This window comes from Podarcis tiliguerta (assembly GCF_965153285.1).
Source record: "Podarcis tiliguerta genome assembly, chromosome: 2".
NCBI classification, from domain to species: domain Eukaryota; kingdom Metazoa; phylum Chordata; class Lepidosauria; order Squamata; family Lacertidae; genus Podarcis; species Podarcis tiliguerta.
The window spans coordinates 100,916,181-100,934,272 of NC_139535.1; the positions used below are offsets into that span (position 1 = coordinate 100,916,181).

The following is an 18,092-nucleotide window of genomic DNA, read 5'->3' on the forward strand; positions in this document are numbered from 1 at the left end:
TCCACCACACTCCTTGGCAGCAAATTCCACTGTCGAACAGCTCTTACTGCCAGGAAGTTCTTCCTAAGGTTTAGGTAGAATCTTCTTTCTTGTAGTTTGGATCCATTGCTCCGTGTCCGCTTCTCTGGAGCAGCAGAAAACAACCTTTCTCCCTCCTCTATGTGACATCCTTTTATATATTTGAACATGGCTATCATATCACCCCTTAACCTCCTCTTCTCCAGGCTATTGTTCACCCCATTGGGGGGCAGAGCCTCCTTCCTTATTCACGCTGAGCTTTATAAACGTTCTGAAAGCAGTGAAACCTCTTCCTCCTTTCAGAGTGCCTCTAGTCTAGACCTCTTGCCAGATTAAAAGATTACTCCTGCCACTGGAAAGCTGGAAAGCATACTTGTGGACCTACTAATGGTGAAAAGTCTTTTCCATGTTCTACAGCATCAGTCTGAAAGGTTGTTGTTAAGTAAAATCCCTAAATATAACTGTCCTCACACCATAAAGGTTAGGACCATACTCACAACAAGAGGCAGTTAAGCATCTGAAGAGGAATGACCACTTGAATATTGAATATCTCTTGAATATTTCCCCATCAACTGGCAAACTGATCAACATCTCTACCGGCTTCCTTGATTAGCTCTGCTCACCTTGTCAGCAGCCTGTTTCCAATCTGCATGTCACACTAATGTCATAAGCATAACCGAGAGCTCAGCAGAAAAGGGAAAAACAGATAAGACTGAAAATGTTTCAGACTATGTAGCTCCTGGACTGTACATTGTAGGGGAAAAGGCTTTCAAAGAAAGGAACCAGACTGGTAATAATCCTTTGCTGACCCTGTGTCAGCATCTGTGGCTGCAGAGGATATCAGCCATGGCTTGAATGACAATCCTTAGGATCTAATATTGCATATATGATATCTCTTTATGAATTCATACACAGCAAGAAAACACCTACCACACGTAAGCCCATGGAGTTACCTTTATTTCTCAGTTTTATTATCATAGGATGTTCTCACAGCCCTCTAGGGTTGTTGTTTTTTAAAAAAACGATGACTAAATATGGATTTCTCCAAAACAATTAGTACTTTGCATCCTGTTCCCATAATCAGATCCCCACTAGGTCTCTTTTAACAAACTCCATCCTCCTGGGGTGTATTGTAAATTTGGCCTTCACCGGTCTGGATGATTTACCAGCATTAAAGAATGAAAGGCAAAGCAGCATTTCGCAAACCAGCCACACAAAATATGCGTATGATTCTGCACAGTTAGACACAGCCTACTGATTACTGAGATTGGTGGCATATAAGTCATTGATTTCCCTCACTCTCAACACTTTTATAGTTGAACAAAGGTTCTTATTTCATCCTTAGCCTCATAACATGCATGTCACCTGATAGTGACTGGTTTTTTGTTTTTTAAAAAGATATGTAAGAAATATACAATCTTTAAGCTTCAAGGCACTACTGCATATATCTCCTCAAGACTGTTAAATCCAAACAGTGTCTGTTACAAGTACAGTGGTACCTCGGGTTAAGTACTTAATTCGTTCTGGAGGTCTGTTTTTAACCTGAAGCACCACTTTAGCTAATGGGGCCTCCTGCTGCCGCCGCACCACCAGAGCCCGATTTCTGTTCTTATCCTGAAGCAAAGTTCTTAACCTGAAGCACTATTTCTGGGTTAGCAGAGTGTGTAACCTGAAGTGTATGTAACCCGAGGTACCACTGTACAGTGGTGTCATGATACTCGAATGGCTTCGCTCCCGAATGCCGCAAACCCAGAAGTGAGTGTTCTGGTTTGCGAAGGTTTTTCGGAAGCCGAACATCCGACACAGCTTTCGAATGAGTGCAGGAAGCTCCTGCAACCAATTAGAAGCTGCACCTTGGTTTTCAAACCGTTTCGGGAGCCAAACTCCTGTAGTTACTTAATGAGATTGTCTTGTTCCTTTGCATGTTGCATATTCTAGCCATCATTTCACAATTCTGGCTACCATCAGATCAGTCTCCTCCTTGTAACTCTGATAACTGTTGAGCTACTTACAGCTTCACCAACAACCTTTGTCCAGGACAAAATATGAGCTGGTGTACCTGGCTACGAGCTAGAGGATGACATTTATCGGGTGGGTATACATCCCCAGCAAACATACTCCTTCACTTCAATTTAGTGGGGCTTTCAATACAAAGAAGTCAACTCATTATTCCAGTGGCCCACTCTGAACTGTAGTCAGTCAATATGTTTATTTACACCAATGTATTTGTATGCAAGTAGCTTTGATGATCTTTCCCTCATTCATAATTACTTCACGGCTCTGTTTTTTCCTGTTTAATGAGGACTCTATGCTCTGTTCTTCAAAAGAGAAACAGCCAACAAAATAAGATCATGCACTTTTGACTTCTTTTTCTTCAAAACCAGTGTCTGGTTTTATTTTAGTGTCTACCACAAACAATCCCTCAGAGGTTTTTAAAAAATGCTTGAGTAAATTATTTAAATCCTATAGGAGTGTTATACAAACAGAATCAACTAATATATTTTCTACCTTCCCTACCTTCCTCTATTAGGCTGTCCTATCCTATGCATAAAGGTAAAGGTAAAGGGACCCCTGACCATTAGGTCCAGTCGTGGCCGACTCTGGGGTTGCAGCGCTCATCTCGCTTTATTGGCTGAGGGAGCCGGCGTACAGCTTCTGGGTCATGTGGCCAGCATGACTAAACCGCTTCTGGTAAACCAGAGCAGCGCACGGAAATGCCGTTTACCTTCCCGCCGGAGCGGTACCTATTTATCTACTTGCACTTTGACGTGCTTTCAAACTGCTAGGTTGGCAGGAGCAGGGACCGAGCAATGGGAGCTCACCCCGTCACAGGGATTCAAACCGCCGACCTTCTGATCAGCAAGTCCTAGTCTCTGTGGTTTAACCCACAGCACCACCCGCATCCCTATCCTATGCATACTTACTGGAAATTTGATTTCCATCAAAAGAAACATCACTAGATCAGGCTGTTAGGCAAGTGTTCTAACCTGGTCATTCTACAATTCCCCTTTTCTGAAAAATGTATTTAAGTTACTACAGTTTGCACTTAGTATTGCTAATAAGAATTTGAACACTCTCAGTTAATGCACTTCAGATATGGGACTCCTGAGTAGCAACTGCCTTCATAGCTTTAAAGAATCATAGAACTGTAGAGTCAGAAGGTATCCCAAGAGTCATCTAGTCCAGCCCCCTCTAAAGCAGTAATCTCAACTAGATCATACATGACAGTTGGCCATCCAACCTCTGCTCAAAAACCATCAAGTCCTAGCCTCTGGAGCATACAGGAAAAAAGCTTGCTCCATTCTTTGTGTGACAGCCCTTCAGATATTTGAAGACGCTTATCACATCTCCTCTCAGTCTCCTCTTTATCAGGCTACACATACCTATTCCCTCAACCGTTCCCCATTAGGTTTGGTTTCCAGACCCTTGATCATCTTGGTTGCCCTCCTCTGCACATGTTCCAGCTTGTCAATATCCTTCTTAAATTGTGGTGCCCAAAACTGTACACAATACTCCTGGTGTTGTATGACCAAGGCAGAATGGAGTGGGACTATAACTTAGCCCTACTTATCTTCTGAAAGAGAATGTGATCAGGGACAAGGTATTTTAAATAAGGTATATTTTAAGTAAGGTAGAAGCATCCAACTATGCTTAAGGATTAATTGGAAGAAACTTTTCCAATTATCTTTCCCAGCTGTAAGGTAACCACCATATTAAGTGAAACAATTTTACTATCAATCGCCAAACTCTTTCTGTACTCATATTTAATGAAACGGTCATCACACAAAAATACTGCCTATGGTCAAGCTAACTGAAACAAGCAGAAACAGATGGAATTTAAAGGGATGCCAAAAGTTCACTTTTCCTTCAGTACGATACGTAAGGATTTGCTCTAAATTTTTGATGAATCAAATATCCTCAAACTGATTTAATTGCTGTGCGTGTGAGTCTTAACTATGTTGCAAGTCTCAGGTATATTTAACAGCTAAAACACCTGCCGAATTTGGCAGGTGGGCAAATACAGAGCTCTAGCATTTTTCGCAGGCACCGAACAGTAACTTAGTAAGACATGGCTATCCATTTGAGGTTCAGCTGAATTTGGAGGGTTGCTCCAGGCCAACTGCAGCCAGGGAGAAGATTGCATGCCACAAGATCAATGTGCAGTGACCTGGCGGGGCATGGCTTCTTGTCTCAAGTTGCACTTTGGAGCACTGCTCTGAGCTGAATATGGGTAAGGAGGGCAGAGGCCATGAATCGCCAGGTCACTGTTCAGCTGATCAGAACAGAGGCTGGCTGTTACACCCCCTTAGGTGATGACTCCATCACCAGTCAAGTCCATGGAGCAACTATCACTGGTAAGAGACTGAAAGGTGGGGAGGAGGCTATTCTCCCGTGTCCACCCCTGAGATTTTGAAGCAAGACGAAAATGCTGGAAGTAGCTGCCCAAGGGTGCATCTATCTAAGAAGGCAGGTCATGTCAGGAAGCTGGGGGGGGGGGGGGAACCATGTTGCTCCTCAAAACCTGAGGCATGCTGAATATTCCAGTGCCGAACCAAAAGTTTATTGTGACCAAAATGCAGAAATCCTATCCTGTCTTTTGCACTGTGTATTAAAGACAAAACGGCATCTAAAAACAAAAATAAACAAATTGAGATCTGTGAAAAGCAAAATGAGAACATACCGGATATGTAAGAGCGTCCATTGCAGTCCTCTATATCCATCTTTACAACACTCTTCTAAAGAAAAAGAGACAAAGGTCTATCAGAACAGCAGCTATAAACCAAAGCAGGAAGCTTTTGGTGAGATCCCAACCCACCCCCTGGTTGCACATCCTAAAATACAAAATTTAACTAAACTACTTTTCAGGACTGAGGCCACAATGGCAAAGGGCCATAATTCACTGGCAGAGCATTTGAAATGTATGCAAAAGATCCCAGGTTAAATCTTCAGCCTTCTCAGGAAGGGCTGGGAAATCTCCTCTCTGAAGCCCTGGAAAGCAGCCGCCAATCAGTGCTAGTCAATACTGAGTTAGATGATCAATGGTCTGACTCAGAGTAAGGCAGTTTCCTATACCATTATAATCGTGGATTATTGCCATGGAAGTATTTTAATGAGCTTTTAAAAAATCCAATTTGTCTCCTAACATTTTACCAATTTTTTTTTTAAATCCAGCCTATATCTATATCAATATTATATATATAACCAATACGGTATCAGATGATAACCTGGGAGTGCAAGTCTTCCAATTTGTGGCTTGGCAACAAAGAAAGAGAAAAGCTACTTTTGACACATACGCACCCATTTTACTGGAAATAAAAGGCAGGGCATATGTATATATATATATACATACACACACACACCAGCAAATAACTCTCATAAAGTGGGGCCCATGCAGTTAATTTCGGTAGGGTTTTCTGTCATTGTGTCTGTATTCAGCTGCCCTTTAAAGGAGGAGGCTGTCAAACGGTGTTAGTTCACGAAACAGAAGCTAAACACTGCTTCAAAAGGTTGCAAGGAAGGAGCAGCTGTCAGTCTTACATCTGATGAGGCAAGACCAGATTCAAACTTCATTGGTCTAGAACACAAGTGGCCACAGGCCACTGCTAAATTTGAATCCTTCAGTGGCAAGGTACAGTAACAACTGTCCAATGCAATTCATTTTCAATAAAACAGACTCTCTGCTGTCATCCGCTCTTCTGGGTTCAGTCTGAACTAAAATTGATGCTGGTGTGTAGAAGGTACAGCACACAGGTAATTCTGAGCCCCAAATCCAGAAGTGCAGCTTTTATCAATGAAAAGCAATCGTTCTTTGGAAAATGAGACTGAAAACCGACACATTGCATCACTGAGCAGTCAAGAAACAGGCATTTTCAAAGATCAGACTGGAATAACAGTATATATCTTGGTACTTAGCACCCCACAGAGATAATGAACATATTATGAACATTTTATACATTCAAATGCCTTCCCCCCATTACACTTAATGTTTTTTTTTAAAAAAATAAAAATAAGTGCAAACAACCACAAGTTTTACCACTTTGAATTCACACTGTAATTGACTACCAGTAAGCTCATAAATGAGAACTCACTGGGAAAAAACAATTAAGAGCAACAATTTCCCGAGATATATTTTGGCTTAAGGATCTAATTTAGGTGCAGTTCGCAGAACACAGGGGAAACAAAGAATTAGTATAAAGAGGAAGGAAGAATGCAAGTTCTCTGGGGGAAAGTCAAGTGATGTACTTACATCTGAATGCGAAGCGAGGACGTTGATGGATCCTAGGATAGCTTCCAAATACGGAAGACAAAGGCAAAGGAGAACGATACTCAACTGCAGCTAGGTTTAGGTTAATATCAGGAAGTAAATTCCCAAGTATAAAAAGTATATCGCTTACAGTGGGGAGTTTTTAACTCACCCACCCCATCAGTAGCAAATGGTTTAGGCCAATGGTTCTTTGACTTTTTCAAAGCAAGCCTTTCTAACCGATAAGCAGGTGGGGGGGTGGAAGGAGGTGTTTATGGTAACCCAAGGTCTCAGGTCTGGGAAGAGGCACATTTTTTTTTTAAAAAAAGCAAGCGTGAAAAGTGCAGGACCAAATGGATTAACAGCATACTGTAAAGTTATTAAGGGAAGTACGCTTGAAAGCAAAAAGCTCCAACGTTATTAGAAAGCGTAAGGACACACAGTCAATCTCTACCTCCATTAATGTACAGACTAAAGACAGAATCAAGGGACGCGGGTGGCGCTGTGGGTAAAACCTCAGCGCCTAGTACTTGCCGATCGCATGGTCGGCGGTTCGAATCCCCGTGGCGGGGTGCGCTCCCGTCGTTCGGTCCCAGCGCCTGCCAACCTAGCAGTTCGAAAGCACCCCCGGGTGCAAGTAGATAAATAGGGACCGCTTACCAGCGGGAAGGTAAAAGGAGTTTCCGTGTGCTACGCTGGCTCGCCAGATGCAGCTTGTCACGCTGGCCACGTGACCCGGAAGTGTCTGCGGACAGTGCTGGCTCCCGGCCTATAGAGTGAGATAAGCGCACAACCCTAGACTCTGTCAAGACTGGCCCATACGGGCAGGGGTACCTTTACCTTTTTAAGGACAGAATCAAGCCACTGCTTATGACATGGTGAATGCTTGAAAAACTCCCCATCACGAATGAGAGTCCACAACCAGGGTGTTAAGCCAAACATATCAACCCAAACTTACGATAAGAGCTCAGCTGCATCCGACCAAAGGCTCAGCCCACTTCCCAGAGTGCTTATGGGAAGCCCAAAAGCAGGAAAGAAGTGGAACGGTCCTCTTGTGCTTTTGTTTCAGAGAAGCTGGTCTTCAGAGGCATGCTGACTCTCATTCAGGACAAAGGAAACAGCAATTATGACTAGAGTCTTATCCCTCGTGAATTCGTCTCACTCCTGTTTGAAGTTATCAAAGTTAGCAGCCATCATCACATCTTATGGCAGCAAAATACTGTGGTTGAAAGCATGCATGGTCCAAAGAAGTACTTTCTCTCGTCGAATCACATTTCCGGTTGTCCGTAACCCTTAAGAAGTCACTCAACAAGCTGACTCTCAGTATGGTTGGAGTAGTCACGTAAGAAGTTTTAAAGTGGCCGCTATATAGCAGGTTAGGGACGTGGGTGGTGCTGTGGGTTAAACCACAGAGACTAGGACTTTCTGATCAGAAGGTCGGCGGTCGAATCCCCATGACGGGTTGAGCTCCCATTGCTCAGTCCCTGCTCCTGCCAACCTAGTAGTTCGAAAGCACGTCAAAGTGCAAGTAGATAAATAGGTACCGCTCCGGCAGGAAGGTAAACGGCGTTTCCGTGCGCTGCTCTGGTTTGCCAGAAGCGGCTTAGTCATGCTGGTCACATGACCCGGAAGCTGTACGCCGGCTCCCTCGGCCAATAAAGCGAGATGAGCACCGCAACCCCAGAGTCGGTCACGAATGGACCTAATGGTCAGGGGTCCCTTTACCTTCTATATAGCAGGTCGGGGAACCCCTTCCTGCAACCTTGATACTGCCTACAGCCATTTGAGCCTCTGGGTCTCGTCCTGCCCATCAGCTGTTCGGCAGGGAGCAGCAGGGAGGAAAATGAGGGCTTTGATGCTATGAGAAGTGTGCAATTGCAGCTCTTTTTTCCGCAAGAAGAGCAAAGCAGAGGGGAAATACGAGAACAGCCAGCGTGGTGGGGTAGTGCCATAGACTCATCCTCCTGACAACTGGGTCAATGGCACTTACCTTGACAACGTAGAGGCAGGGATTGGGCAGCAGTGGGGTCAAACCTGTACAGCTGCCCTTGTAAGCGTGCCAGATTGCTTCCACTGCTGCAGCCACATAGACCTAACCTCATGTTCACCCTGCCCCAACTACGTGCCATTCAGATTTAGTGGATTATGGTATGAGATTCTCTACCATACCCAAATCAGTGCTTATCTGAATCTTATATGGGGAAGTAAGTTCTCCGCTTGCCTTCAATATTTGTTGTGACCTTGGGTTGGTTTTATTAAAGCTGTTGCACTATTTTCTACTGTAATTTTAATTTCTTGTAGTAGTTTTTTTAACCGCCTTGTATTTTTTAAAAATTTTTTTTAATGGGAAGCAATATATTATAAGGGACGCGGGTGGCGCTGTGGGTTAAACCACAGAGCCTAGGGCTTGCTGATCAGAAGGTCAATGGTTCGAATCCCTGCGATGGGGTGAGCTCCTGTTGCTCTGTCCCAGCTCCTGCCAACCTAGCAGTTCGAAAGCACGTCAAAGGGCAAGTAGATAAATAGGTACCGCTCCGGCGGGAAGGTAAATGGTGTTTCTGTGTGCTGCTCTGGTTCGCCAGAAGCGGCTTAGTCATGCTGGCCACATGACCCGGAAGCTATACGCCGGATCCCTCGGCCAATAAAGCGAGATGAGCACCGCAACCCAGAGTCGGCCACGACTGGACCTAGTGGTCAAGGGTCCCTTTACCTTTAATATATTATAAATAAATAAATGTGGAAGTCTTCCATCAATTAATGGAATGTATGTAGTTGTATGCCTCTCCACATGCTGTGCAACACTGGACAAGCTGGTGCCATTACAAGCTGGTGCTGCAATTTTGTTTTATCAAAAACAAGAAACAAAGCTGCCTCCACAAATAGGTTATGGACAAAAAAACCCCCACCAGGCTGCAATAATTTGACAACACTGTCAACTAGACGCTCCGTAAAAATAGGGTGAATAGAAGCTGGCAATTCTAGCTAGTTATGAAGCAGTTTGAGCCATTCCTCTCTTCATTCAATAGTCTAGTCCCATGACTTTATGGCTCTATAATGGACGTTTGTGCTGTTCTGATCATTCCCATTATAGACATTTAAGAAATTTATGTTCACCTAATGATTCAGCTATTGGTATCTGAATCCTAGAAACACACTTCTTGTTTAATTTTGGCATGAAAAGGACACAGGACACATTGATTCCCTTGAGCTAGTTACTCACATATCTTCTAGACAAAACCCCAGTGGGAAAAGGTCCCAGGGAACTGGGTTCTGTGTTGGAATAATGGAAGCATTTGGGCAGGGTGGACTGCATGTGTCACTCAGGCACAGTCCTGAGCCATGTGGAATCTTCTAAGGGAAAAGTAGCTCACACTCAGCTAGAGCTATGTCTAAAGGGCACGCAAGTACTAACTGAACACTGGCAACACATCCTCTTTCTTTATTGGAAAACTTATGAATTGCCATGCTGAGTTACAACAAGGATCTGCCCAAAGCTCTGTTCTCTGTGATGTTCATTCCCTCTTAATCCAAGGAACTGGACAAGGATTCTCTGTGAAAACAGGACTAGTGCACATCCACAAAGATTACCTGCCCACAAACTTTATTTTAGTGCATCTCTCTGCACACAGCTGTCAGCCATCTGTATATCTGTGACATAAAAGCAAAAAAACAAACCACCGCCCCCAGGAATTTATAAATTTACAAAACTCTTACTTATTCCTATTCTGCCTTTCTTCCATGATGGAACTTGTGATGTACAAGTATTTCCCATGTAGTTTCCTATCTAGGCACTGACCAGACCCACTTAACTTCAGCAAACAGCATTATATGTCTTCAGACCATACCCTGCAAATAACGCCTCTAGCAGTTACATTTTGAGTCCCCTACATGCAGAGGGAATTCTAAGCACCTAGGACAAAACTCCAATGACTGTAGCACCACAACAGGAGGCTATCATTGACAGGACAAACCAGTCTTTAAATAGAAACCACAGTGAAATGGAACTTTTCTGCAATGGGATAGTATGGCAATGAACTCTTTTGTGCGCATCTAAGGTGAGAAGCAATACATACAATGCTTAGTGTGTGACTATAGAAACTCCACCATTATAACTACACTTTCAGGCAACCAAGTAGAGAGGCCGAGGCATCTTCTAAAGTTACATACACAACTATTTTCTAAATGAAAGTCAATGCAGTGCTATTTTAAAAGGCCAATTTTGGCTAATAGCGTTTTGTGACAATGGATTCCTTGGCTTCATTATGCATTATGTGCTTACTTCAGAAGGCTCCCTCGTGGCAAACACTGAACTACGCTCACCTTCCAAGGAAAGCAGTTACCCCAGTGTAACATTTACATCTTTACCCTGCCTCCTTGGAGTTATGCAACTGCAGAAGTAAACGTGTCATGCAAACATTCCAGAGCAGATGGAAGCCTTGAGAGGGAAAAGCCACCATTCACTGAAGAGAATTCATCCTCAGTTGAAAGCTGCTCAAGAAGACCAGCTGGCTTCCACAGTTTAGCCATCGGGGCCGTCTAAACAGAACGGACGATTCAGCTCTGCTTGGTGTTTTCTCAGGAATGAGTTCAGAAGATAGCTGCTCAACAGAGCTACAGAGCTCTGCCTATGGTCATGACCACATATAGGGTTGCTATACGTCCGGGAATTCCTGGGTATGTCCTCTTTTGGGGGTCCTACATGCCCATCCAGGGGGAATTTTAAATTTTAAAGCAAATGTCCTGGTTTTAAAAAAATAAAATAAAATTGTGAACGGGTGGCTCTGGCATGGGTTCGGGGCTATCACTTTTTGTCTGGGTTTTTACCTCTTGAAATATGGCAACCCTTGTCTGATCTCAGAAGCGCTACCTAGTACTTCTAATTTCTGCTTCAACACTGTTCACTGCATCAAACATAACCCATAACCTAAAAAACAGGTTAAGGGTTCCAGCTGGGGTGACGTCCCCTGCTGGAGCGATGCCCCTACCTGTAACAGCTCCCACAATCTGCGAGTCATGTTGCAGAAAAAGTCTACAATATCCTTACACTATCACAGATCCCTCTTCAAGCCTAGAAAGCTACTGCCTTTTAGTAGAAAGGCAAGTAAGGACGCTTATTGTGGAGTGGCACATTTGGGGGAGTCAACCTTATTGCCTGGACTTCCCTAAGGCAGCAGACCTCCTACGTCAATATAGGTAGTGTTATGCTACTTTAAGAGGTGAGGAGGAGATCATAAGCATCCACAGGGAACATGAATCGGGAGGCAGATCAAATCAACTCTTTTTTTTTAATCTATACCCTGTGAGCGTTTGCCAGCCGTGTGTTACATGGAACTGGGGAACAGCTTTTGGTGGAAATCAAACATTCAACTCTTTTTTGAGGTCTGTGTCTGTTCACATGCTTTTGTACTAGAACTCCATCGTATAACACATTATGGCAATATTATAGCTTCCCGGGAGTGAGAAATTCTCACTGTTTTGGAATTCAAGCCGAGATATATGGTGAAGTTTCCAGATTTCAGGTACAGCAAGAGAGAAACAGGGCCAGTGTGCAGAATCCCCTCTAGGCTCAAAGAATTAAGAACATTAGCACATTAAAAGTAGAACACAGTGGCTTCAGAAGCCCTTGAAGTTCCTTTCACTTTTGAAATAAGGGCTTTCCCCCCCAAGTGACAAAACTTAGGGAATAAAACCTTCAGAAGTAGTCCAATTATTTTAAACATGCATCGCCTCCCAACCTCTGCATGATGATGTTTACATGCATCCTTTTGCAATAGTTAAGACAGATCAGCATTTTTTATTTTTTTTAAGGAAAGCAATAACTGAAAAGCTTCAGTGAAAAGAAACCCAGCTGGACCTTTGCATATCTCCTTTTTGCTCCAGACTCTGTCCGCATCTTGGAAATGAGAAAGTCTTATCAGGTTAATGCAGACCTTTTCCTTAGAGTTACTGTCGCTCCCTACAAGATACTTCCAACTGGGAAATATCAGCTGCACTGGGCAAATTTCAGTCTTGTAGGATCTGTTGTGTTTTCTGCTAGAACCCCCCAGGTTCACCAACTGGAGCCAGGTACAAGAGAGAAGCACTTATAAGCAGTGGCGTAGCGTGGGGGGTGCAGGGGGTGCCGGCCGCACCGGGCGCAACATCTGGGGGGGGGGCGCTCGCACTCGCAGCTCTCTGCCCCTACCTGGCTCCACGGGTTAGGGGGCGCAAATTACTTGCCTTGCCCCGGGTGCTGACAACCCACGCTACACCACTGCTTATAAGCTACCAGAGATCTGACAGTAGATCTACCTGATCTACCTTCCACCTACAGTTTTAACTCTTGCCTAGAAAGAAAAGGGAACGAAAGGGAACACAATGCAAGGTATTGCCCCAGGGCTACAAATCACCAGGCCAGAAGTTTTCAACCTCTGAGTCCACGGCTTCCTTGACCAACCACATTCTTTCTGTAGCACCTCTGTGGGGCTCAGGAGCCCAGTTATGTCACCCCTTGCCTGCAGAGGTGGCAGCCTCTCACCCCTTTGTGCAGTGTTCCCTCAGCCTCTTCTTCTCTCCCCTCTCCTTGGGAGTCCTCTGGGCAGCAGCGACAACCGCCCCTGGTCTCTTAGCTTCCCCCACTCTGCCCCAAAGAGAGGTGCCTCCTCACGCTGCCCCCCATGGGCCTGGGAAGAGGAGGCCCCCAGCCTTAGTGGCCTAACAGAGACTGGTCAAAGGTGAACACGAGGCCAACACCTTACCTTGGGAGACAGCACTGTTAGGCCTGCATGGCAGAAAGGCTCCCCTTCAGCACCGGGCACACAGCTCCCGGGCAGGCCTTGCAGACAGCAAGCACAAGGAAGGCCAGCGCAGCGCCTGCCCACCCGGCCTCCCACTTGTCTGTCTGTGCCCAACAGCAAGGGCTGGTGGACTGGCTGCCTGGGCTCCTTTGCCCGCTTGCTTGCTTACTCCGAGGCTGCTTCAGGTCCTGGCAATCAGCACCCCCTGGCCAGCCCCAGAGGCACCAGGAGCTTGTAGCCAGGGCTGCTGCAACAAACAGCTGTGCAAGCCTTGGGGAGGCAGAAATGTGAGAGGGCATCAGAGGAGGGAGGGAGGGAGGGAAGGAAGGAAGGAAAGGGGGGCAGAGGTCAGTGTGGCCTGCAGCACCCCTGACCATCATTCAAGGCACGCCAGGGTGTCACGGCACACTGGTTGAAAACCACTGACCCAGGCTATTGTACCAGTGCAGCAGCTCAGGCTAACCCCGAACTGTATTTTATAATAATAATAATAATAATAATAATAATAATAATAATAATAAATTTTATTTATATCCCGCCCTCCCCAGCCGAAGCCGGGCTCAGGGCAGCTAACAACAATAAAACAGTACAACAGTACAACACAATGTGTACTGTTGTGATGCAATGTAATGTAATGTGATGTGATGCAAATACACACACACACACACACACAATAGAAGTAGACATGCTATGTGGGCAGAGGGGTTGCATGGCAACAATAGAGACAGTCTTATACATCAACAAAGTCCAGGATCTTCTTGCACTGGCACGGCAATATGACAAAAAAAAACCCACAGCATTTAACTGAAAAATTGCATGCGTTCTGAAGCTCTCCCATGCACCTCAGGATACCAAGCAGGAACAGGATACCGACTACCATGCAATGGAGCAAGTGTTGACACAGCAGCGGCTCTTGCGAGAGTCAAACAACAGAGGCGAACATAAATCATGTAAGGAGATGGAATTCAGCAAGCCTGATCAACCTTTTAAGATGCTGCTCTGCATCTAAAAAAAAACAAGGTCAGAAGGGAAACATTTTCAGGTTTCCCGATATTATCATCACTGAAGCACACAGCGACCTAACATTCCAAACAAATTACTCAGCATTACCTGGAAGACAAATAGGACAGCAAAGCAATGCACATTATTAACCTCCAATGAATCTGTTGGTGAGCAACTGTTGTTGGGCAGTGCAGGGACACACTGCTTCTGATACACTGCTTGTGGGAGTGGGTGGGACCGTGAGTCTACATGATGAAAATGTTAACACCAAATTATAGGTCACATTTATTTAAAATAATTTATGCTATGCTATAACCATGCTCTTAGGTTGGCAGTTTACTGCAAATATTGAAACAAATTAAAAAGTACATTGAATTTTATTTTATTTTTAATGCTTACAATCAGCATAAACACCACATCTCAGACAGAACTACATTAAAACCACAATCTATGAAAAGGCCTGGGGAAATAAAATGTGTTTGCCTAGCAAGTTACGGTAAGTACTAGGCAAGCATCTTTCCACAGCCAGAGTGCCACCACCAAAAAGGCCCTTTACCCAGTAGTCAGCCTACTGAGGACCCCCCCCCCCCCGGAGAAGGGCTTTTGATGAAGATTTTAAAGTTAGGGTATGTGCATATGGAGACAAGGAATTCTTCTGGTACACTGGTCCCAAGCCACAAAGGTCTAAATCGGCAGATTGAATTTGGCCTGGGGAAAAACTGGGAAGCCCATGGCAAATTACCAGTGTGATATTCTCATACTACCCAGTCCCAGCAATCATGTACAGAACTCTATGAAGTTCCTGGACTATACTCAATGGCTCCTCCACACAAAATGTGTTACAGTAGACCAAACAGAAGATTTAACAGGTAGCGATAACTGAAGCCAAGCTAACCCTGTCTATGTAGAGTCATAGTTGATACACAAGCCTAACTTGGCAAAACCAAGCCAAATAAGGAACCTGAGCTTTCCAGTGAAAAAAAAATGGATTAAGGTGCAGTCTTGAGGACTCAAGCAGTTATTACTCCAGCACTACATTCTAAAATTGCTCGTCTGCATAGGAATTCTCTAACTCAGGCAACCCAGCTAGAAGCATACCAGGGTTGGCGGTATTGATATCTGCTGAGACATGCAGGAGAAATAGGACACACACAGCATTTCTTTCCCAGCAATGGTCCTCCCACAGGGTAACTATAGCATGTTCTGCATCAAAACCAAGCCTGAAATTATCTAGAAGTATCAGTGGCGTAGCGTGGGTTGTCAGCACCCGGGGCAAGACAAGTAATTTGCGCCCCCTAACCCGTGGAGCCAGGTAGGGGCAGAGAGCTGCGAGTGCGAGCGCCCCCCCCAGATGTTGCGCCCGGTGCGGCGGCCCCCCCTGCACCCCCCACGCTACGCCACTGAGAAGTATGAATGCCTGGTGCTGACCAAGAACTAACTGCATGAGCACCTTGCCCAGAAAGGGAATGTTAATCACCAGCCAGCTTTTTCAAACCTTCAAGATCCAATACAGGTTTTCTACAGATGTGGTCGTACCACAGCCTCCTTAAAGCCCACATGGGCCACCATGTCTCTCAATGGACGTAACTGGACACCCCCCTTCTACTATATTTAATAAGCCGAGACAGACAAGAATAAAGCAAACAGGTGGTTGGCTGAACTTGGCCAAACAACTTGTATAACTGAGTCATTCAACAAAATAACCCAGATGGTGCCTTGGTTGCCTCCATTGACTGATCTGCATTGCGGTGGATAGGAGAAATGCCCTATAAACGTCTCTTTGTCAATTAGATTTGGGTATGCTGAGAACGCCAGAAGCTGCGTGCCACACCCCTGCCTGATTCTCCAATAGGTCAGGACTAAGACTTTCGAACATTATGTCCGTCACCTACTAAGTTGTAGGTTGACTTTCCTAACAAAAACTGTAATATGATGTAGATTGCCTTCAGATATTTCATATCCTCTGTCCTCTGGATTAACATATTTTTTCATTTGTGCTTTGATGTTTGTGATCAAATAAACTAGACCCATTCTTCTTCATCAGCGATTACGATGAGGTCCCTAAGCGACTGCAAAAGTTAAACCTTCTTTAAAGTGTTAATGGCATCACTGTGATTACCGGACAAAGCAAAGCTGTAATTTTTTATTTCATTTATATTTTCTTCTTCTTCTTCTTCGTGATCCACCTTGAATTTTTATAAGGAAAGGCACCACGCAAATATTTTAAATAAATAATAAACAATCTTAACAAATGGCAAGTTGCAGTAGACACTTCCCAGACTGCTACAAGGAAATTGCTTTGCAGAAATTCAAGAACCAAAGATGAACTCAATGAGCCCTGACCATTGGATTAGACTGGAACAGGTCATAATAATCTTAGAAAATAGGTAATACTTTTTCAGCCTGGATGTTTCTGCTCAATCTGTATCATATGTCTTCAGTAAAGCAATTCCAGAATAACTTCAGGTAGGCTGTTTGGGCAGTAAATTACCATCCCTTAAAGATTTGTGCCATTTTGACAAGATTTATCTAAACGGCATCTATCTGCCGCTAAAACCCACTATGCTTTTAAAAACTAAAATGAGTGATTGTGTTTGTGTTCCCGTTTCATCTGCATAGTTCACATTGTGACAGAAAAAGCCTGCTCTCGCGCTCCTCCATTTTCTGCAAGTGAGGGATAGCATGTATGCAAACAGCTCCTGAAAACACAAACCTCAGGAAATGTGCTGTCTGGCAGGAAATTTGGAAAATCCCAGTGATATATATTTATGTCTACCCAGGGAGTGCCTAATATCCCCTCTCGCCTCCAAAAGGTGTCAATCCCCTTTACCTGCTGAATATGAACATTGTCAAAAGGAGCAGGTGCTAGCTACTCAAACCAACCTGGAAGAGTCCCTAAAAGTGAGCTGAGCTTTGCAGCTTTCGTCCCTGCCTGAAAGGATAAAGGGTCCGTTCCATCCTTTATCCTCATCTGTCAGGAAACCTTGCAACTAACCAACCACACTCTGTTACATGTGAGTTTGCTGAGGAGTCTACTTGTAAGTTCCTACGTCAGTACTAGTAGTTCCTAGGTCAGCACAAGTTTCTTTTCCAGCATGTTGGTAAGGTCCCACCAGGAGTCTCAGATTTGCACAAAACTGGAAAACGGCAGAAGCAAATACAGTGGTGCCTCGCAAGACGAAAAGAATCCGTTCCGGGAGTCTTTTCGTCTTGCAGTTTTTTCGTCTTGCGAAGCAAGCCCATTGACGGAGTAGCGCTATTAGCGCTATTGACATTTTAAGGGCTAAAAACGGCTTTTTAAGGCTTGGCGGATTAGTGGTTTTGCTGCTAAAATGCTTTTAGCAGCTTAGCGATTTAGAAAAAGGGGTTTTGGAGCAGAAAACCCCCCCAAAAATTTTCGTCAATTTTCGTCTTGCGAAGCAAGCCCATAGGGAAATTCGTCTTGCAAAGCGCCTCTGCAAACGGAAAACCCTTTCGTCTTGCAGGTTTTCCGTCTTGCGAGGCATTCGTCTTGCAGGGCACCACTGTATACAAGTACCTGTGTGCTCTTGAACATTTCTTGGGTGGGGAAACTTAAAAAACAACAACAAGGTGCATACACAGCTGTTTGCCCTTTTGTCATTATAGGATCAGCAAATCTGAAGGCAGGGACAAACAGAAAAGGGAACATCTACTGGTATGTATGGGAAAGCCCAAAAATTCCTACTCTTCATACACAAATTCAAATATTGGGCTAAAAAAGGTAAAGGACCCCTGACAGTTAAGTCCAGTCGTGAACGACTCTGGGGTTGTGGCACTCATCTCGCTTTACTGGCCGAGGGAGCCGACGTTTGTCTGCGGACAGTTTTTCCGGGTCATGTGGCCAGCATGACTAAGCCGCGTCTGGCTACTCTGGTCTAATTCGAACAGGGAAATTGTGGAAACGTAGCTTAATAATGTTCATATATGGACAAGCCCTGAAAGGTCATCAGAAACCCTCAATCCTGCATTTGATTCTATGCATGTAAGTGTTGTGTTTTTTTTAGAAACTAACTAACTAACTAACTAACTAA

At 44.5% G+C, this 18,092-nt stretch overlaps 1 protein-coding gene across 10 annotated transcripts in view; it reads right to left on the reverse strand.

Moving 5' to 3' along the window:
• Positions 1-18,092, reverse strand: part of IKZF4 (IKAROS family zinc finger 4) — an 82,374-nt gene that overhangs the window by 54,169 nt on the left and 10,113 nt on the right. For 9 of the 10 annotated variants that reach the window (XM_083427597.1, XM_083427594.1, XM_083427595.1 and 6 more), the window contains exon 2: positions 4,700-4,754. In XM_083427597.1, coding sequence (XP_083283723.1) covers positions 4,700-4,754 — 55 coding nt within the window. Of the gene's footprint in view, positions 1-4,699; positions 4,755-6,265; positions 6,506-18,092 lie in introns of those variants that run through there. The other variant, XM_083427598.1, reaches the window with a different exon arrangement.